The 23337-nt window shown below is 42.0% G+C and overlaps 1 protein-coding gene across 4 annotated transcripts in view; it reads left to right on the forward strand.

Moving 5' to 3' along the window:
• The first annotated feature begins 202 nt into the window (after positions 1-202).
• The window catches only part of LOC113030320 (uncharacterized), a 63090-nt gene continuing 39955 nt past the window's right edge, over positions 203-23337 (forward strand). The window contains exons 1-9 of one of the 4 annotated variants that reach the window (XM_026181671.1): positions 213-401; positions 7133-7427; positions 9587-9646; positions 9756-9818; positions 10685-10713; positions 10967-10987; positions 11085-11507; positions 12341-12571; positions 13042-13637. In XM_026181671.1, coding sequence (XP_026037456.1) covers positions 7133-7427; positions 9587-9646; positions 9756-9818; positions 10685-10713; positions 10967-10987; positions 11085-11507; positions 12341-12571; positions 13042-13308 — 1389 coding nt within the window. In that variant the 5' untranslated portion in view covers positions 213-401 and the 3' untranslated portion in view covers positions 13309-13637. Of the gene's footprint in view, positions 402-7132; positions 7428-9586; positions 9647-9755; positions 9819-10684; positions 10714-10966; positions 10988-11084; positions 11508-12340; positions 12572-13041; positions 13638-23337 lie in introns of those variants that run through there. The other 3 variants (XM_026181669.1, XM_026181668.1, XM_026181670.1) reach the window with 3 other exon arrangements.

Genomic DNA, 23337 nt, shown 5'->3' on the forward strand with positions numbered 1-23337 from the left:
CACACAACTTCAGTTTTCTGTATGATAATTCTGCATTATTAAGTGATAAGAACAAGTAATCTGAAGTCCTGTAATTATTATGAATCTATAATTTGAGATACAATAAAAGATACAGTTAAAAAAAAGTTTTTGCACAGAGTATCGGATCAGTATCGCCGATACCACCCTGAATTTTACTTGGTATCGGATCGGATGGCAAATCAGTGGTATCGCACATCACTGCTAAGCAGAGCTCTGGTAATAATACTACAATTATTATTATTATTGCTAAGTTTTTTAAAAAGGCAGGCACGCGGACGTTGACTCCGCCCCGGTGCGAAAATACCGCCAAACTCAAATGTACGGAGACCAGGAAGTAGTGACAGCAACAGGAAACAGGCTGTGGACGAAAACAAAGAAAGGTGAGCCTTCTTTCACTACTTTCTGATTGTTTTACTGCTGGAGAATGAACGAGACGACGCTATGTTAGTGCTCGCTTTCGCGAAAGTCTCTTTTTCTACAGTCGTTGCTTTTTACCCGCTAAATCACCGTGTTACCCTGAACACGTCGCGTCGGGAGCAGGTCGGAGTGTCCGTGTCTGTTTTCACGGACTCTGACGGCGACGCGATCGCGAAAACAGCAAACAAGTAACACCACGCCGTTGTTGTTCACAGGACAGCAAGAGTAAACGATCGGGAGACCCTTGTCGTCGTTATCGTTCCACTCGCACGGTTTATTTCACCGAATTCAGCGTTTTTGCTCCACAACTAAAGCGAGCAGTTTGCTCTGTGCACCAACATGGAGTCGAGTCAACCAGCGCCACCTCTGGCCAAGTGCCACAGCCTACAGCCAGATCAACTGGTGACACACATCTGCAGCACGTTTGAATTCGTGTCATGCACATTTGTACCTTTCAATTGTGTCTGTTTGTGCGTCATGCAAATAAACCTTTGAAATGATATCATGTATTTATTATCAGCCTACATTTGTACAAAATGCCAAATGACATACACATAAGAATCACCATCCTGATATCAATACTTTTGCCCATAAGAAAAATGTCGTGAACAAATATATGACACACCAATATTTCACCAGTGTTGTAACTCACATGTCGCCAGCATAGTCTGCCTGTGTCCCCCCTCTGCAAACGCACATTTCAGAGTTGGATGTGATATACAGTCTGCATAAGTGTGGTCAATCCCATAACGATCCGTAAGGGGATGGCAGCTACGCTGAATGTACAGCAGTCACACAGTGATCAGCAATAAACAGTCCCCAAAACTTGCATATAATCCCCAATGTGGAGCCCATCTACTGACTACCACATAGCAGCTGGACCAGTCCCCAATGCAGGTCAGTCCACTGCTGCCACCTGTGGCCAAGTACCATAGCCTACCACTAGATTAACTTGTGACACACATCTGCACCTGCTGCTATGATCACATTGAGTAAAGGCTGAGTGGCTGCACTCACACGTGGTGCATCTAAATCTACCCACAAATATGTTGAAACATGCAATGCCAGCAATGTGGATTGTCAACACTACAAACAATCAGTAAGCAAAGACAACAGGGATCATTTGTTTCTGTTTATTTAGCACCCACAACATTTGTAGTCGCCTTCTGCACAGGGGAAGTCCACACACACCGTGTGGTACCACTTTCCACAGAAGGTGCAATCTGCAAGATTGAATGAGATTGTCAGGGTCATTGTCTGACTGTTTATCACTAATCACTGTGTAACTGCTGTACATTCACAGTAACTGCCATCTCCTTATAAATGTTTATTAGATTGACCACACTTATGCAGACTGTATATCACAACCAACTCTAACATGTTTGTTTGCAGAGGGCAGACACAGACAGACTACGCTAACGACATGTGATGTTACAACACTGGTGAAATATTAGTGTGTTCACGACATTTTTCGTATGGGCAAAAGTATTGATATCAGGATGGTGATTCTTATGTGTATGTCATTTGGCATTTTGTACAAATGTAGGCTGATAATAAATACATGATATCATTTCAAAGGTTTATTTGCATGACGCACAAACAGACACAATTGAAAGGTACAAATGTGCATGACACGAATTCAAACGTGCTGCAGATGTGTGTCACCAGTTGATCTGGCTGTAGGCTGTGGCACTTGGCCAGAGGTGGCGCTGGTTGACTCGACTCCATGTTGGTGCACAGAGCAAACTGCTCGCTTTAGTTGTGGAGCAAAAACGCTGAATTCGGTGAAATAAACCGTGCGAGTGGAACGATAACGACGACAAGGGTCTCCCGATCGTTTACTCTTGCTGTCCTGTGAACAACAACGGCGTGGTGTTACTTGTTTGCTGTTTTCGCGATCGCGTCGCGCATGAGGATATCACCAGGTAAACTCGCCACATTTTTAAACATTTTGTTGTTCAACAGCATCAAGACTGACGGAGTGTGTTTGAGACAACCTCACAAGTGTCACAGATGACACATTTGGCGTTTTTTTGCTGGTTTGTCGGTAGGAGCTCCTGAAACGCAAGACTGACACACATCTGTTCGACCAACGCCAGTTGATCTAAACGCCAGTTGATCTGGAACAACGGCATGCTTTCCGTGTAGACTCTCTGTAGGCGAACACGTTTTATGTGTTTGTGTGTTAATGCTGTTACTGGAACACAGAGAAAACATGTTCAACAAAACTTACTTCATTTGATCTGCGATAGAAACCAGAGGCGGAGCCAGACATTTGAAACACCCGGGGCTTAGCCCTAAAGGGTGGTATGCATGTGGGATTTTTTTTTTTTTTTGGGGGGGGGGGGGGGTTAGAAATGACTGAAAGATTAATTGGCTCTGTTTTGAGTTTTGTTCAAAAAAGAATGACTTCATAGAGGGAAAAATATATATCACATGTGCAGGACACCTTAAACTAGTTTTTAATTAAGCAGCGAGGCAGAACAAAGTCGGGCCTGTATCAAGACACGAGGACTAAACCCCGATTCAACCAGACCCAGAACTGATCCAGAATTAAAACAGGACTACAATAGTTCAAAATCAGGACTACTGAGGACTTAACCAAGACAGAACCAGAATCAGAACTAGATGATAGCAGCACTAAAAATCATCATAGACCTGCACTACACTTGTTTTTTAATAATACCAAAGTACAATATTTAGATTGAGAAAAGTTTATATAATTATTTAGCCTTGTTGTGCAAACAAGCTGCATAACTTAATAAATATAGAATTTGAAAAATAACAAACCTAAAAAGAAACACGAGGTACGAGATACATGAGGACCTGTGATACGCTGATACTTTTGGCAAACAACCATGTGACTAACAGGTGTGTCTCACCTGCTCTTGTTCCCTCTTTGTGCTGACAATCATCAAATCTACAGTTGAAACCAGATATTTACTCTTCAGATAAAAACACTTTTTTAATTGTAACATCAAATCAGACTAAATGTTTATTTTTTAGATAAATATAAAAACATATTTGTTAACTTTAAGAGTAAAGAGAGAAACTATCTGTATTTCTTAATTGTAAATGGCACCAAATTGTATTCAAACTGAGCCACACTTATGGAGCTCCACAGTTCTGTTCCTGCTGTTTTGGTTGACATCTCTTGATGTTCCCATGTCACAGAAACAGCCTCTGTGTTTTGGGGGTGTCTTATATGCATCCACAGCTGTGCCACCAGTTTACTCACATGGACTCTACGAACCAATCAGAAGCTTCTTCAGCTCAGAATGGAATCGTCTGCAGTTTCTTATTAATTAACAAACTTAGTGTACATGTACTCCTACATTTGATCAAAGTGATTAAAATAGAAGCTCTGTCTCTCTTTATTCTGACATTTTACTCATTCAAAAGATGTTTCAATATTTATCTAAAACAAAAGTTTACTCTAAATTGATGTTGTGCAGTAAAAATGTTTTATGTTTTCTCCCTAAAGTGTAAATATCTGGTTACAAATGTGAATATCCTGCTGTGTACTGAAATCCCTCTTGTTTTGCATAGAAATATACTGAACAACATACAAAGCATAATATATAAAATAACATTTACCTGAGTTTTTTCTTTGAAAGAAGCCTCTAATGTCCATTCTTATATTTCAGTACATAACTGAAACCGATTTAGTCGGGGAGGGTAAGAACTGAGAATATGAAATAAACACACGTAAGCTAAGACTCTCTATAGAAACAGCTGTTGTTGTTGTTCGGCTTTTCATTTCGCCATTTGTTGATTCACTTGAAGAGCGAGTAACGTAATATTGGTCAAGTGATCAGTTTGATATCAATCTTTCGTGATTCACCGTCATATTTACATTATTTGTACGGTACAAATGATTTGCTTTGGTACCTGGTAGAGCTGCACGATTAATCGTTAGAAAATCGCGATCTCATTTCCAAATGACAACGATTTAAAAAAAAAAAAAAAAAAAGACGACGACGATTGTACCGCATTTTGGTCCGGGACGTAATCTGCATGAAAACAAGCGCTCACTCTTCCTGCTCAACAAATGACAAGGGCGGAGCCTTATACCATGTGATACAGAAGCTGTGCAGTGTGATGCTAAAATTAGCAGGAAAAAACAACGGAGAGCACGTCAGGGATGAGGAGAAAGTGACAGGAGAAAATCCGTCCCGGTCAACCACCCAAACATCAATAACGGGAACCTTACACAGCGCTTCCCTATACACGTCGAACTCCCGCAGGCACAAAGAAATTACGGAGGCTATCACTTATCACCTGACCACAGATATGGCTCCCATCAACACTGTGCAAAACGAGGGATTTAGGAAAACGATCAACACCCTAGACAAACGCTGCACAGTGCCGTCCCGCAACTATTTTTCTATCGTTGCACTACCTGCTCTGTACACGCAGCGTCGAGCAACGGTGGAGACGGAATTTCAAGCAGTACAACATTTGGCAACAACAAAACGTGAGACATTTGTTGTTTTTATGTTTATGTATTGTTTTTATGTTCAGTCTCAACTGTTACGAAGTTGATGTGCAGTTAATAAGTGCAATAAATATTTATACTGGAAAAGAAAATGGTGAGAGAATCGTGATCTCAATTCTAAGCCAAAAAATCGTGATTCTCATTTTATGCAAAATCGTGCAGCCCTAAGTACCTGGTCAAACTTAAGCTCTCCTCTGTCTGCCTGGCTCCGTTTCTCCAACAGCGCACTCACAGGCAGCAGCTGCCCCGCCCCCTCGCTCAGTCGCTTAGTGTCTGAGTTCGGATCATACCAATATCAGGGGGGATTCACGCACAGTCGTAAATTCCCACAGTGTTCACTGTGTGCTTCGAATATTGCTTGCACTTTTTGTTTTATACAGTTGTCAGCCAGGCATCTAACTATGAAAAAATTACACTCCAAAAGACCCCGGGCTTCTGACAAAACAATCCGGGCTTAAGCCCAGTAAGCCACCCCCATGCTCTGCCCCTGCCGGGCAGTATGAAAGCAGCAGTGAGGGTTTTTTACGTGGTTAAAATGTTTAAAACATGTTCCGCGCCATCTTCGGTCAGCGAAGCGTGACGTCATCAGGTCGGCTGGTTGTTGCTAACAGACTTAGTTTTAGTTTTCTTTGTTTTATTTGTCATATGCAAGTTAGCACACGGTCAACATTGCAATAACGTGTTTGATGAGCAGGAGACAGTTACTCAGCAGTATAGCACCGTAATTAACAGTATTAACAGAGTAAATCTATATAAATACACACATGTATAAATAAATGTATCTTGAAGTGGCAGGAGTGAGCAGCACTACATCCTGAGCAGTGCAAGATTTTAGAGTGGCAGACTTAGAATAATAGATTACTTTATGTTAGCTAAATAGTGACAGAATCGATAACTGAGAGGAAAACAAGGACACCAGAACTAAAACTATCAGTTTAAGTCAGTCCTTCTCAAATAGTGTGACCCCTGGGAACAGGCTTTTTTTCCTGTTCTAGAATAAAGTGTAATTGCACATAGAGTACAGTAGGTGGCAGGGTTTGGGTTTTTTTGCACCGGGCATGCACACAGACAGAGCAGGAGATCTGAAGTGCAGTAAACAAACCCTCAAGAAAAATATTTAATAGTGATGAAAAGGCGGAGAGATACGCAGATAATGAAACGAAAGTCTCCCGAAGGCTAAGACGAGGACATATGATGAAGCGTATGTAGCGCTTGTACAAAAGTACAAAGTTGCAAAAGCGAGTGAGAGTTAAAGAATTTGAAGAAAAGCTTTGTGGAGCAGTACAGACTGATGTTCATCTTTAACAGGGCTGTCAAACAAAAGAACTGCTGTATAATGTCCTCCGCTATCTCAGTTTAATTGGTCACATGACTGCATCACATGACTAAAATGTGTCATCGTTTTCACAAAGTCTCCGGTTTCGCTGTCCACACTGCAACGCAAAAGCACCGTTTTCAAATGTGTGCGTTTTTGAGAGCGTTTTCAAAACACGGCGTTTTCCTTGAGCGAAAACGCCGTCTCAGTGTGGACGGGAGGCCAAAACGGAGAGAAAATATGCGTTTTCTAAAGAAAACTTATTATTGTGGACGTAGCCTGAGTTTAAGACTGTTGGCAGTGCGCAGCACGAAGCCAAATAAATTAACTTTACTTGAGTAGTTAATGCTGCTGATCGATTTAAATGAGCTCATAAAAGCATCTTTACTTTTCGTTTTAAAATGTTCGTGTAGATTAAGTTGCAGCTCAGATGCTTCATGTTGTTCAAGTTCAGTTCAGGAATCTAGATTACTTTGAGTAGGGATAGTGTGTCTTGAAATCATTGTAATCTCTTCCACTTTGTGTAACTCACCAGATTCAAATTAGAAAATTTCCAAGTTGATGACAAATTTATTTTAATTTGTAGCATTGTTCCTAAACTTGTTACGGTGCTTGACCGGCAGAAACGGCAGATTCATTGTCTGTTTCACATCGACTTCATCATGCTTTTTTTTTTTCCAGAGTTTTTGAGGTACCATAGTACACATGATATATACATACAACATGTATCCACACTACACAGAGTGGAATAAGAAGCATCCAAAATATAGACTACAAAGGCTCTGTGCTAGTCTATATGTTTTTACAAGGTTTTAGAGGCTTTAATATGCTACATACAACAGTATTAGTATGTTTTGCTTATTATTTTCTCTGTGCCTCAGATGTCATCAATTTCAGAGTCAGAGTGGAAAAAGGCACTGACCTTCATCATTGAGGATTTGGATAAGTCACAGCTCAAAAAGATGCTGGGATTTCTGGATATCCCCAAACAGAAGAAGACTATCAAGTGCAGAGAAACCATTCCTCAGACAATCATCGAGTGGTACGGAGTGGACACGTCTATCCAGATAATCGATGAAGCAATGCTCTGGATACCAAGGAAGGATGAAGCAGTCCAGGGCCAGCTGCGCCCCTTTGTTGAAAAACTGAAGAACAAAGAAAACGAGGGGGGAAAAGGTGAGTTCACTCATTGATATTTCTTTTTTCTTTTTGGTCAGGTGTCTACAGGTTTTCCAAAGAATCTCATGTGTAATAGAATAAATCATGTTTAAATATATTCAAATTTGAATCTAACGTTTTATTATAATTGTCTTTATTACTTTGTCCTACCAAACTATTCATTGTAAAGCAGCAATTGAACAAATTCCAAATTAGCAGGAGTGGATCGAGCATTTGTGGAAGTTTTTTGTGTTATTCTGGTCAAAAGTAGTAAAGCATAGTACAAAAAGCAATTGGAGTTAAAAAGAAATCGTGGATCATTACATGGAGAAACCTTTGGAATGCAAGCATGCTGATCCACACAGGTGTGCACACAGGTGTTCACAGACGCGGACTACAGCTTTCTTGGCTGCTGCCTCAAAGCACATTGTGCGCTGTCTATCTTGCGTGCTGCACAACATCGTTTATTATTTAGTATCTACTGATATCTACTGCTAGCTAGTTTATTGTGATGGTGCCGTTTTTATTATGTTGCTCTTTGTTGTTTGCTTTCTCTTCTGTTTTTTTTCTCCATACAGGTGACCCAGGTGTTTTGTTTGTTTTTCTTTCTTCCCCCCTTCTCACCGTCTCTTCTCCCCTTTGGTTTTCTTTCTCTCCCTCTCTTTCTTTCATTCTTTCCCACAGTCATGTCTGTCCCGTTTGTAGCAACTGAAAATAAAATAAATTCATAATTATAATAAAGGTCAATCAAATGGACCAATATGGCAAGGCCATGATGATCCACTTGGTAAAATAAATCCGCTTGGCATCTTTCTTGGCCTTAAGACAACAATTCTGATGCTAAAGATCCAAACGGGACACAAAAAAGAAAGAAATTGTGGAATCAATTCATAGAATAAAATCTATTCTAAACTTCTGACTCATCAGAGTAGCCGCCTTTGGCAGATATAACAGCTGAACACAGCCGTGGCTTCTTTCTACAATAGAAATCAAATCTTCTCCCATATCTGTTACAGAAGTTCATAAATGTGCGACACTTGTAGGTTGTGTTGTTTTCACTCTCCTGTCTAGTTCATCCCAAACCGCACAGTGGCAAAAGCAGAAATTTTTTTTTTTTTTAATATTTATATGTATGTATAAAAAAATTCCCTCTCGCCCCTGCGGGCGGTTTATCCTTCAAGCTCGGGTCCTCTACCAGAGGCCTGGGAGCTTGAGGGTCCTGCAGTATCTTAGCTGTTCCCAGGACTGCGCTCTTCTGGACAGAGATGTCCGATGTTATTCCCGGGATCTGCTGGAGTCATGTCACTCTCACTCAGACTCTGGGACCACAGTGTTGTTCCTGTGCAGCAGTTTTCCTTGTTGCTGGCTTTCAAAAATGACAGTTTTGATTTTCAAATGACTCATCAACCAGACCAGCCAATCAGTGGCTTGCAATCTGTTGACATCACATTTTCCAGATGGCCTTGGATTGTTTAGAAACCGCGGTGGAGTTGGTACTAAAAGGTACCTGGTACCATAACCTGCAAAATGGAAAACTTAGCGTGCCGAGCCGAGCCAAGTAGGTACTAGTGGAAAAAGGCTGTGAGTGAAGGTGCCTATCAGAGTGTGAACGTTACCATGAAATCTGATCGGGGCTGAAACTGATTCTGTTTTCTAAGGAGCTGTTTTGTTGTAGTCGTGAAGAGAGAGACCACATCAGAGGACACGGTGGTTTCATCTGGGTCCAGTGCAAGTTTGTGGATCTCACTGGTGAAATCATTGGAGGTTTTGATGTGATGGGATGTGTTCTCACAAATGGAAGTAAAGTGATGATAAGGTGCTGGGAAACTTTGTAGGTGACAGAGTTTATACTGTTAACAGTGGGTCTGAGTGGGACCGCTTCTTTGTGGATCTTTGGAAGTCCATATATACGGGGTGTAACCTCTCTCCTTGTAGTTGCTGAAGGCAGATTATGACTCGTTGGTAAGATATTCTTACCAAAGTGCTTAAATTATGTATTATTTATAAAGCTGCTGCAGATGCAGAGTTACATGTGAACAGACTGAACAGTAATCACTGCTAGTGTTTTTACGTTTGCTCTGTGTAGGTATGAAAGAAACCAACTTTATGTTGACTGACTCTTCAGTGAAAACCTGACACACACATGCTCTCACAAGTTGGATTCATTTCTGTTTCAGGAAACAAGAGGAAACGCAGTGAAACTGAATCGGAGTCAGCAGAGAAAACGGCTGAAGCTGGTAGGCAAACACACCCTGAAACTGTGGCAGAGCCACTGAGCTGTGGCCACAATCATGAGAATAAATATTTTATTTGATGTAAGTCTGATGTTGAGCTGTGTGTGTTCAGGCTTTAAGAAGAACAACATTGTGAGTGATTCAAGTTCAGATGAAGAGCGAGAGGCTGAAACTGGTAAGTGCTGGAGGAAACAGTGCTGCTGGATTTTAGTGCTGCTTTCCATCTCAAGAGCTAACTATCCAACACACAGTGATGTCATTTGTTTAAAATGCTCAGTATCAATTTTTTAGATCCATTTCAATTCAGTTTATTTATACAGCACCAAATCACAATGAGTTGTATCAAAGGACTTTATATTGTAGTGTAAAGGCCCTACAATAATACAGAGAAAACCCCAACAATTACATGAAACTCTATGAGCAAGTGGTTGGCAATAGTGGGAAGGAGGGCATCTGCTGAGACCAGTTTGGCTGAGGGGGGAGATTGAGAAACAACACGCTGTGCATGAGGCCAGAGATGAATAAAAACTAATAGTTAAATGCAGAGAGGTCTATTGACACATAGTGAGTGAAGGAAAAACTCAATGCATCATGGGAATCCCCGGCAGCCTGCATCTATTGCAGCATAACTAAGGGAGGATTCAGGGTCACCTGGTCCAGCCCTAACTATATGCTTTAGCAAAAAGGAAAGTTTGAAGCCTAATCTTGAAAGTAGAGATAGTGTCTGTCTCCTGGTTCCACAGAAGAGGGGCCTGAAAACTGAAGGCTCTGCCTCCCATTCTACTTTTACTGGTACAGGAACTGGTACAAACAGGCTGCAGCCTGACTGTTACCTGTTAAAGTTCGGCTCTGGCTGCTGGACTGGAGTCTGCATACGCTCACCTTTGACGTGACTCTGGGTGTTTGACTAGCTTAGCATTAGCATGCTGTCTGTGCTTGTAAAGAGCTGGCGTTCTGTTAGCAGCATCACGCAGCTGTTTCTGTCCTGGATGCATTTTACACTTTACCTTTGTGCTTTTGTCATTTTACTTTGTTTTACAGATGGACTGAAGAGCCCTCAGCCTGACAAGGTAGAAGTTGTGATTTTTTTCAAAGTTAATGTAATACTGCATGTCACGTTACACCAAGTTTTACATAATTTTATTAACTTGTGGACATTTATGCTTTCTGTATGATAGAAGTAATTACACCAAAGAGATCAGCTCTGTGGGCTGGTAGGGATTTGATTCCCACATAACTGTTTGCACATTTCTGAAAACAGTTTCTTGAACATTTACAATATTCAGTCTATGAGTGACTTACTGTTTAACTCTTTCTTTTCAGGAGATAAAAAGCCCTTCATGGGTGAGTGAATTTTTGAGTTTTCATTGGATGATCACAGCATCTGACTTGTTTTGTGATGTAAGTTTTGACTGCGAGCTGACTCTCCATCTGCCTGCAGAGGAAATCCATCCATGATGTAAAGATCAGCGGTGACCTTGGAAACAAAGTCATAGCTGGCAAAGTTGTGGCGAAATCTGGTCTGCGTACATACGAAACCAAAAAAAAGGAGAAGAAGTTTTTCTTTTACCTGGGAGTGGCTGATGAAACAGGCAGCATTAAAGTGATGGTGTATGGAAGAGAGCTCTATCAGCGTTTCCAGGAGAAGAGCTGCTACCTGTTCAGAGAGATCATCATGGACGAAAATGTCATGAAAGTGACCAAAAAGAGCGGCATATCAAAGACACCAGCTATTGATGTTCCTGAGAACCTGGAGATGGAAGCTCAGATGTTCGTTTATTCCCAGACTCCAGTTTGCTCCATCAGACAGGCCATCGGATCAGCGGAGAAGACATCAGTGAGTGTTGAAGGAACAGTAAGAAAGGTAAGTGTGACCTGAATCTGCTGCAGTGAAGCTGTGAGGGCGCTCGTCATGTTTAGCTTAGTGTCCTGCTGAAGGCTGTGAAACTCTGATGACATCAACCTTTAAACTAACCTTTAATAGTCTTTGAGTGAAATGGACGGAGGTAGGACTGGGTGATATGACCCAAAATTCATATCTCGATATTCTTTAGCTGGATGGCGATATACGATATATCTCGATCTTCTTTTTTTTAAAGCCATAAAATAAGAACAAACAGAGAGTTTAGTCACAGCGGTGTCCCAGATGTCACACAGGCACTTTTATTAACATACAGCGCAGATGTACATGAAAAATTACTCAAAAATAAATTATGAGCATTTATTAAATAATAATGCTCCATAAATAAAACAATGTTGTTTTTGTGCATAACAAAGAGCTCCCAACTGTGCAGTCAAATTGTAAACTAACAGACGCTGAGCATAATAACAAAGGTTTCACAGCTGCTCTGTTCCCAACTTCTACTGCGTGACTGACAGCCTGGAGTTTGAAATCCTCTTTTATAACGTAACATAGACAATATCAATATAAACGATATTGTCACATCTTATATCTCATAGAAAAATATATCGATATTTTTTAAAAACTCTATATCGCCCAGGCCTAGATGGAGGTTCTTGTTATTACATGAGTCAAACTCTGGCGCCGAGCAATGAAGCCATCACAGTGGCAACAGCTAAAGTTCCTCTAACAGCAGCTTGAGGCTGAATTTGTGATTCCAAACTTCACAGCAGAAATAAACATGCACAGGAGAGTTGTTGGTCTCTGAGTTGTTGTCGTGTTGTTGGTTTGTTCAGATCGGCTCCGTTGAAACAGTCAAACTGAAGAACAAACGAAGAAAGAAAGACAAGCGAGAGTTCCAACTTGAGGACAGCACAGGCTCCATCTGGATCACTTTGTGGGGCGAAGACATCAAACAGCTCAGAGGAAAATCACCTGGAGACTCTGTCAGGGTGGTCAATGTAAAGACGAATCACTACAATGATTCAGTATCGCTGAACTCAACAGATTTCACCAGAATTTTTAAGGTAATTTCTGATTCTGGCTTCAGTTTGAAATGTGTTTTATATTTGGTATTGATTCAAAGCAGAGACTGTCAGCTTTGACCTCCTACTGGAACATTTCCTCACTGTTGTTGAGTCTCTGCTCTCTAGTTAATCCAGCCGTACCTGTTCTAAGTGCCCCCACCAGGTGGTTCACTGTGAGGGTCTCCCTGTGGTCCGACAGACTCATCTCCACCATCTTGGACTCCAGCTGGTGACATCAGTCTTTGCTCTGCTCTGTGAGCTGGAGGGTGACTCCAGAACATGTTCATGTGCTGTTACCTGAGCAGAACCAGGACTGTCTGCTGCAGGACAAGATGGTGGATTTGGAGTTCTTCTGCAGGATGAGACTCACTATGAAATCATCATTGCTCACTTTTTTAAATAAACAGTTCTTCAGTTTTATTGGTTCAACATGATCTCCTGATCTCTACGGTCAATCTGGTGTTTTGCAGGTTCAAAGTGCCACAGTCGAGAACGTCACAATCGAGATCATTGGGATCAAAGACACCAAGAAGACTGAAACAGAGGTGGATGCACAGATCGGCAGCGGAGAGGTGCAGTCCTTTGTGGCGACTTCATCCCTGCTGGCAAAAGCGTTTGGTGTCAGACTGGAGGGCGACTTTGAGGAAAGACTGCTGGAGAAAATGCCGTTCTCAGCAGATGTAGAAATAAAGGGAAACAAGATCATGAAGATTGAACAAGCGAACAAGGAGAAGTAAAGATGAGTTCCAGTGTTCAGGCTGCAGCTGCAGAGTCTGAACTGGATTCATGACATTTGAGTAGATTTTGAGTTTCAATAAAAAATGTAAATCTCTCTTGAATCAGTTTTATATTCCAAATCATGAAATGTGTGCTGTTTCTTTCTTCTTTCCTAACTGGTTATTCTGATTTTTCTTGTCCTCTTTTTTCCTGTGTGTAAGAACTGTACGTTTATATTCATGTTGTCAGTGCTGTAATGCAGTAGATTCTCATAATTAATCATAACTAATGGCTCTGATGTTGAGGATGATGGAATGTTTATGTTGGAATAAAAAAGGCTCTGATTTAACTGTTTGTTCTGTAAATCTGTTTACAAAATCCTCCTGTGTCTGATTTCCTGTCACAGGAAAAGCAACAGTCAGCAGTAAAGTGACACAGATCCTCGTGCAGACAGAAAGCAGGGCGAGCACTCGTGGGGCTCAGAGGCAGTGAGCTCAGCTCTGTTGTGCGACTCTTTCCCAGCTCTCTGCTTCCATGGAGTCTCCTCATGGTGCCGGCCCACCGTGGATTTTCCACCATGAAATATCATTACCATCCTTTATCTCAGTCTTGCTGTGTGTTAAGCTTCCTCCTTTAGTTGTTTTGAGATTAGTCAGGAAGCAAACACTAAAAAAGACAATATTCAAAATACAAAGATGCAGTTATAACGTAAACTGGGACAAACAGTAAAGGAGCAAAACTAGAGGAGAGTGAAGCCGTCAAAGAAATATTCAACCTACAGGGTGGGCCACTTATATGGATACACTGTAATAACATGGGAATGGTTGGTGATGTTAAAGTCCTGTTTGTGGCACATTAGTATATGTGAGGGGCAAACTCCTCAAGATGGGTGGTGACCATGGTGGCCATTTAGAAGTCGGCCATCTTGGATACAACTTTTGTTTTTTTCAATAGGAAGAGGGTCATGTGACACATCACACTTATTGGTAATGTCACAAGAAAAACAATGGTGTGCTTGGTTTCAACGTAACTTTATTGATTGATCAATATTGTCTGTATGGACAGCAATTTCCCCCCCAAAAAGTGCACATGTAAAACTGCGGTGTTAAGCGATGCGGTTGAAAAATTTGGGTGCGCCGAAGAAAAAAAAGTTAGGCGCACCAGTGCAACCGTGGCAAAAAGTTAGTCTAGAGCTTTGTCCTAGAACTCTGTTGCATAATCCTGTCCGCGCCATTCAAGTTCATGTGTCCTGTGTTCACGGTCTGCCGTGTTAACCATAGTTTTCCGTGTTTGTAAACAGTGTTGCCTCATTGTTGTAGATAATTCCCTCACTCACTCCCCTGTAAATAACCAAATCTGTCAGCAGGACAAAACTACAGCAGAAAACAAGTAAAAGTGAGTATTCTGTGAATACTTTATCATCGTTGTACAGCTGGAAAATTCATCTAGTTCAAAGAATTCTTCTTTTGCTCCTTTTTTTAAAAAAAAGTGTAGCTCAGTGTGGTGCGAACAGAGAACTTGAACTGAGATTTAAAATCTGAAAGTCAGTGAGGTAATGGATTACTCACCAAAGAGGGATAATGCAGTCCACAAACACCTGCAGCCCAGCATGGACAGACCAAAATACAGAGAAGATGAGGCCAACAAAGGTAGATAACAGAAAATATAATGTGCAATATTTATATGCATTACAATTAGAATCTATACATTCATTTCTAAATTGCAGAAGTTGGATATGGAAGAAGTGGCTCTTTATGGATCAGAGTGTTGGGTGCCCATCGCAAGGCACGAAGAGGCCCTCCACACAATGGAAATGCAGATGCTACGATGGTGCCTGGGCCTAAGACGATGTGACCACGTCATGAACGTCGACATCCGAAAGCAGCTAGGCATCACGGGGAAGATGCAAGGAGCGTGACTGCGATGGTATGGGCACGTGGTCAGAAGTGACGAGAACTCGATGGCAAGAACAGCGCTGCAACTCAGGCTCCAAGGCTGGCGACCAAGAGGCAGACCAAAAAGGCGATGGATGGACCAAATCAAAGACGACGTAAGGAAGATTGGCGCCAACCTGAACAACGCCCTTAAATGGAGGCGGCTTTGCAGAAAAGCGGACCCCACAGTGCAGGAATAACGCTAGGAGGAAGAAGGAAATTTTAAGGTTTGATGAGCACAAACAATTTTATTCTAAAATGATTTAAGAAAAAATGTAAGACAATGGTTTGAAAATAATTTAAACACTAAATTTAAATAAAAAAAAAAAAGACCCACAGGGGAAAATTGTAAAGAAATTTAAGATCAACATTTACACAAGGCGTGGGGGGCGGAGCCATTAGTGCACATAGCAGAGGTAACGAGGACATCTGTGAAGGCCCCACAGGTCCATCCAGACGACGTCTGCATCACAGCAGCAGCACGCTCTATAGGAAAAGAGACATGAAAACATCTGGAGCAACTACGAGCCTCCAACAAGCAGGAGAGGGGAACACTTGACTGTTCCCAGGACTGCGCTCTCTTCTGGACAGAGATCTCCGATGTTGTTCCCGGGATCTGCTGGAGCCACTCGCCTAGCTTGGGAGTCACCGCACCTAGTGCTCCGATTACCACGGGGACCACCGTTACCTTCACCCTCCACATCCTCTCGAGCTCTTCTCTGAGCCCTTGGTATTTCTCCAGCTTCTCGTGTTCCTTCTTCCTGATATTGCTGTCATTCGGAACCGCTACATCGATCACTACGGCCGTCTTCTTCTGTTTGTCTACCACCACTATGTCCGGTTGGTTAGCCACCACCATTTTGTCCGTCTGTATCTGGAAGTCCCACAGGATCTTAGCTCGGTCATTCTCCACCACCCTTGGGGGCATCTCCCATTTTGACCTCGGGACTTCCAGGTTGTACTCAGCACAGATGTTCCTGTACACTATGCCGGCCACTTGGTTATGGCGTTCCATGTATGCCTTGCCTGCTAGCATCTTGCACCCTGCTGTTATGTGCTGGATTGTCTCTGGGGCATCTTTACACAGCCTGCACCTGGGGTCTTGCCTGGTGTGATAGACCCCAGCCTCTATGGATCTTGTGCTCAGAGCTTGTTCTTGTGCTGCCATGATTAGTGCCTCTGTGCTGTCTTTCAGTCCAGCTTTGTCCAGCCACTGGTAGGATTTCTGGATATCAGCCACCTCCTCTATCTGCCGGTGGTACATACCGTGCAGGGGCCTGTCCTTCCATGATGGTTCCTCGTCTCCCTCCTCTTTCTTGGGTTTCTGCTGCCTGAGGTATTCACTGAGCACTCGGTCAGTTGGGGCCATCTTCCCAATGTATTCTTGGATGTTCCTTGTCTCATCCTGGACTGTGGTGCTGACACTCACCAGTCCCCGGCCCCCTTCCTTCCGCTTAGCGTACAGCCTCAGGGTGCTGGACTTGGGGTGAAACCCTCCATGCATGGTCAGGAGCTTTCTTGTCTTTATGTCAGTGGCTTCTATCTCCTCCTTTGGCCAGCCTATTACCCCAGCAGGGTACCTGATCACGGGCAGGGCGTACGTGTTGATGGCCCGGATCTTGTTCTTACCGTTCAGCTGACTCCTCAGGACTTGCCTGACCCTCTGCAGGTACTTGGTGGTTGCAGCCTTTCTAGCGGCCTCTTCATGGTTCCCATTTGCCTGCGGGATCCCCAAGTACTTGTAACTGTCCTCTATGTCTGCAATGTTGCCTTCTGGTAGTTCAATCCCCTCAGTTCTGACTACCTTCCCTCTCTTTGTTACCATCCGACTACACTTCTCCAGTCCGAACGACATTCCAATGTCATTGCTGTATAGCCTGGTAGTGTGGATCAGTGAATCGATGTCTCGTTCACTCTTGGCATACAGCTTGATGTCATCCATGTACAGGAGGTTTTTTTTTTTGTGTGTGTGTGTGTGAGATATACATATATATATATATATGTATATATATATATATATATGTATATATATATATATATATATATATATATATACACAAATATACAAAAACAATGGAAAGTGAAGTGTCTGCTCTATAGAGCATGTAAATGTCATATTTGAATAAAAGTGATATATCAGTAAAGCACGGACCAACAGACATATCTATATCTACATTCATGAACTGCAGCCAAACACGATTGATTATTGAACATGTGACACTGAGCTGCTGCCTGTCTACATCAGTGTTAATGCATTGAGACCTATTTATTATTTAACTAGAACAAGTTCTCGATAAATGGAATAACTTACTCCCTGCACTAATAATAAGCTGTAATAAAATGTCCATACTCCATAAAACATGTAAACTGTGATGATTAATAAAATGAGAACAAATGAAATGAGCAGTGAGGAGGTAACTATGGAAACTCGTCCACTCGTGTTTCGTCTTTTACAGATGAACCAACCAAACCTGACAAGGTAGCAGTTATGAAACATACTTGTTTGGTCATATAACTTATATCATTTTATTTCTTCGTGGACAGTCATACTGTCTGTGTGACAAACATGGATGTTATTCCCTCATAGCTCTTTGTGCATTTATGAAAACAGATGTGGAAACGACACATCTGTAATATTCAGTTTATGAGTACATGCGTGAAAATGTACTAATAAAATCTTTCCTCATGTAAAAGTCAAATTTTTCCAATATTAGTAACTGAGCATTTATCAACTATTTATTTTTTCTTTGTTTTTTAAAAAGGAGATAAAAAGCCCTTCATGGGTGAGTGAATTTTTGAGTTTTCATTGGATGATCACAGCATCTGACTTGTTTTGTGATGTAAGTTTTGACTGCGAGCTGACTCTCCATCTGCCTGCAGAGGAAATCCATCCATGATGTAAAGACCAGCGGTGACCTTGGAAACAAAGTCATAGCTGGCAAAGTTCTGGCGAAATCTGGTCTGCGTACATATGAAACCAAAAAGAGGGAGAAGTTGTTTTTGTTTTACCTGGGAGTGGCTGATGAAACAGGCAGCATTAAAGTGGTGGTGTATGGAAGAGAGCGCTATCAGCGTTTCCAGGAGAAGAGCTGCTACCTGTTCAGAGAGATCATCATGGACGAAAATGTCATGAAAGTGACCAAAAAGAGCATCATATCAAAGACAGCAGCTATTGATGTTCCTGAGAATGTGGAGATGGAAGCTCAGAGGTTCGTTTATTCCCAGACTCAAGTTTGCTCCATCGGACAGGCCATCGGATCAGCGGAGAAGACATCAGTGAGTGTAGAAGGAACAGTAAGAGAGGTAAGTGTGACCTGAATATGCTGAAGTACAGTCTCTAAATCAAAATCAAAATATGATGACATTAACCTTTAAATTACTTTAAAACTATTTGAATTGACTAAAGAGCAGCATGATCAGATCCATAGGATCTTATCTATTTACGTATATCTGCTGAGCTTGAACTACTGTGGGTCCATGAAACATAACTGATGTTACCAATAGTCTCAAATCAGTTGTCACGCTGTATGAAAACTACTCCATTCACATCCCATGTTTTGTTTTTTGAAAGTAATAAGACTGTTCTACTGCAACAGTCAGATGGGCTGTAACAGTGATTGTGATGAACTGCCTGCCAGATAAACCCAGATATTTTTCTGCTAATCACAGTTTGTTTATAAAAGACAGAATGTTCGATCGTAAGGGTATTCATACGGCACTGGGACACGCTAGGCTGCATGTTGACGACTGATTTTGTAACCATATCATCAGATCTGTGGCTGCATGTCTTAGACACTGAGGTAAAGAGGGGAGCTTACCACCTGGCAGTAAGATGGATCAGGTGATCAATGAGGATGCTGGAAAAGTCTGGTGCATGATTACACTCATAATTGTCTGAGGAGTCGATGGAGCGTGATGCCTACAATATCTGATAATTCTGCTAGTCTAAAGTTTAACTTTGTCTTCATATCAGATGCTTTCACACAGTTCAACAAATGCTCGTGTGGTCTAGTTTTCAGATAGATGATATTTCTTTCAGAAGAGAGAAGGTTTGATACATCTTCTATTTACTGGGAATTTGTTAGCATCCATTCAGCTATAGGCATAAGACTGACAGCTTTTGTGATAGTTTGGACTGATATGTTTTTCTATTTTGTTCACAAGTAGTCATGAATAGGATGGATCACACTGATGTTTTTTTGCTCCTCACAAGAAATGAATCCGTTTCTCCCTTCACAAATTGTTACCCATTGATCGTGTAGACCACGTAGTAACAAGTAATTGCTGTTTCTTTTCTTTAGATTGGATCAGTTGGAGAAATCAAACTGAAGCTCAAACACAGAAAGAAGAAAATTCAAGCAAGAGTTTGAACTTGTAGACTGCACAGGTGCCATCAGGATCATCCAGCTCAGTGGAATATCACATGGAGACTTTTTCAAGATGGTCAACGCAAAGACCAGTCGCAACTATGGTACAATCAGTGTTGGGAAGGTTACTTTTAAAATGTATTCCATTACAGAATACAGAATACATGCCCCAAAATGTATTCTGTAACGTATTCCGTTACGTTACTCAATGACAGCCACGTATTCTGAATACTTTGGATTACTTAATATATTATCATGCTTTTTACAACAACGTGAATGTACTATTGCTGTGTGATTTATTACTATTACTGAAGGTCCATGACTCCGAACTGTAGTAAAGCTCTGGCTAATACGTTGGTTCCGTGTCGGCTCGTAGCTGAAAAATAGCTTTACTTTGTTGTGTGGGTCAACTTTTCTTGCGAGAGACAGAGAGAGGCGTTGAAAGGCTGCTCCAACGGAACTTATTGTTTCGGAGGAAAACAGGAACACGGTGTACAGTCGAGTCTTAACAGCTTACTTACAACTGGGCTCGTCAGGCTCTCTTCTTGGCTGCAGTGGTTATTATTATATTTACATGCTTCCAGCTCCCGTTTCTGCTCGATGTCAACTCGTACCTTTCCACTCCCCTTTTTCTCCCTCCTCTTGCTCACAGACACATAACGTGTATGGCAGTCCATTCTCCCTGCAGCACGGACTACACTGCCCATGATGCTACATTCTTTAGAGCTATGCTTGTAGCATTCTGCCTGTTAGCTTAGCACAACAACAACAATAAAAAGGCCTCTCTCACCCAGGAAACACACAGAGAGAGAGCGTCACCCTGTAACCATGGTAACCGTAACGCTGCCACCTGGAACAACAGAACGTAGCTGTCAAACAAAACCCAAACAGTCCTGACCCGCGACAAAATGAAACAGGAAAGTACCGCAGTGTAATCCATTTATTTCAACAAAGTAACTGTATTCTGAATACCACCTTTTTAAACGGTAACTGTAACGGAATACAGTTACTCATATTTTGTATTTTAAATACGTAACGGCGGTACATGTATTCCGTTACTCCCCAACACTGGTTACAATATGACTGCACTCAAGTAACTATTTCTACTACAGTTTATGACTATTTGTTATTTTCAATAACCTTTATTTTTATAGAGCATTTTTCTTTCTACTATAACTAAAAAAAGAAAAATGGTAAATGGCCTGTATTTGTATAGCGCTTTACTTAGTCTCTATGGACCCCAAAGCGGTTCACACTACATTCACACACTGGTGATGGCAGCTACATTGTAGCCACAGCCACCCTGGGGCGCACTGACAGAGGCGAGGCTGCCGGACACTGGCGCCACCGGGCCCTCTGACCACCACCAGTAGGCAACGGGTGAAGTGTCTTGCCCAAGGACACAACGACCGAGACTGTCGGAGCCAGGGCTAAAACCAGCAACCTTCCGATTACAAGGCGAACTTCTTGAGCCACGATTGCCCCGTGGCGATGATAAAATCAGAGCTCTGCAGACCTCTCAGGAGAAGATGAGGAAGCTCTACGGCGGCCCTCTGAAAGCTGGCGATGCCTCCAAAGAAGCCTTCTACCAAATCCTCAAGAAACATGAGAAGATGCTCATTGACGACCTCAGCTGAAACAGTACAAAGTAAAGCCAGGGTCTCCTTTATGATCACAGAGTAACTGAGCTGATGTTTGTTAACTTACAGGTCTATCAAACCCGTGGCTGTCAGACTGCATCAACACTGCACCTGTCTTCACACAGGGTGCAGCCAACATCAGAGCACCACACAGAAGGGCCCGCTAACTGAGGAACTGCGGAGTGCTTCGGAGGCATCTACCATCAGCGACCCCCACTCCCAGATCTCACCCACAGTGGAAACGTGTCAGGTGCTGCAAGAGGAAGCAGAAGAGGGGTAAGCGCGGAGGCATCAGGCAGGATCAGGCAGGCTAGCGGCTGAATTTGTTTTTACATTTTTGAACCTTCTACAGAGGCACCATTCAGAGAATCCTCACCAGCTGCATCACTGTGTGGTCTGGCTCCTGCACTGGGTCCTGCCAGAAAAAGTTATTGAGTATTGAGAGCAGCAGAGAGGATCGTGGGTACTTCTCCTCCCTCCCTTCAGAACATCTACAGCACCCGCCTCATCTCTCTGCATTACAGGTGACTCCACTCATCCGTCCAACAGCTTCTTCAGTTTGCTGCCATCAGGAAGGAGACTGAAGAGCCTCGGGGCCGCAGACGGAGAGACAGCTTCATCCATCAGTCAGGATGCTGAATTCACTCCCTGCTCTCGCACACACCGACTCCAGACCTGCATCCACCTCTGAACCCCCCAAACATACAAACTCTGAACTTCAACCATCGCCCTTTCACTGACTGCCCCACCTCCACATGCACATGAACTCTTGCCCACAAACACTGTTGGACTCTGCTGTTTATGTAAGATTGTATTGTAATGTGTTGAACATAAGACTTTAATTTTATTTTCATCTTTAAGTTGTTCATTGTACACTGAGTGCTGTGGGAGCATTGCAACTTCAAATTCCTGTCTATGACTGTACAGATGGTCTTTGACAATAAAGCTGACTTTGAACTGTGTATTCATCCTGTAGTTAATAAGTGTGTGTAAGTAGTGTGATGTAATTCTTATCTCCCAGTGTCCACCTCACCTTACAGTATGAAGCACCTGGAGACACCTGTTGTTGTGATTTGGAGTTGTATAAATAAAGTTGAACCAAATCCTCACATGTGTAAACTGTAATCACTCTGCTTTAGCTCTGCTTACTTATGTGTGTTACTTCAACAGAAGACAGGAAGTGTGCTGTACAGTTGGAGGGCAGCTGTGGACCAAACCATTATTTATGAGGGTGGGGGTGAATGAGAGCTGTGATTTTGAAACTGCCTGTTAGGAGGATAAAGATTTAACTCTGAACAGTCAGTGCTAAAAATCTGTGTGTGTGTGTGTGTGTGTGTGTGTGCGTGTTATTATCAGTGTGTATGTGGCAAGCAAACGAGAAAAAGATCATTTAAGTTGGTATGTTCCACCTGCACACTGAGGTCACACACACCCTGAATAGTGAAATATGACACTGAGCAGCTTTCCCGCCTTCCTCAAACTACTGGCTGCTTTGAAACTCATAAAGAAACTAAGCTGTGGCTGAAACCAGCAGAAGTGAGTATTATTTAAATGCTTTTCCCTGAAAGTTGTTAGAAAATGAATGTATTAAAGTTAAGAAAAAACAAAGAAATGTGAGAGCAGATCATCGCCTGTTATGGTTTCTGTTTCCTGTTAGTGCGTGTCATTGGCACAGCAGGACTCTGGAGATTTAAACAGGTTTTGCAGCAGCTCTGTCAGTGGTGGTTGCACAAAAATAAATGTAAAATATACACCAAATGTATACTCACTGGCCACTTTATTAGGTATAACTGGCTAGTACTGGGTTGAACATCCATTTGCCTTGAGACTACTTTGTAGTAAGAGACTTCAGACATTTACAGCTCGTACTTTACTGCTTCAGGTTCATAAAAAATATCTGATGGTATAAAAAAACAGTTAAGAGATTTCAAAATTACGCAGATTACATTTAAACTAAAAAAAACTGTCCAGGATGTTTTCCAGCTGAGATCAACCATTTCTACTTTACGAGGAATATTCCTTTTTCAAAAAACTAAGATAAGTACTAATTATAAAAAACCCCACTTCTTCTGTTGGAGTACATTTATAGACTAACAGCAGTGATGATG

Source organism: Astatotilapia calliptera, chromosome 10 (genome assembly GCF_900246225.1).
Source record: "Astatotilapia calliptera chromosome 10, fAstCal1.2, whole genome shotgun sequence".
In the NCBI taxonomy this organism is placed as follows: domain Eukaryota; kingdom Metazoa; phylum Chordata; class Actinopteri; order Cichliformes; family Cichlidae; genus Astatotilapia; species Astatotilapia calliptera.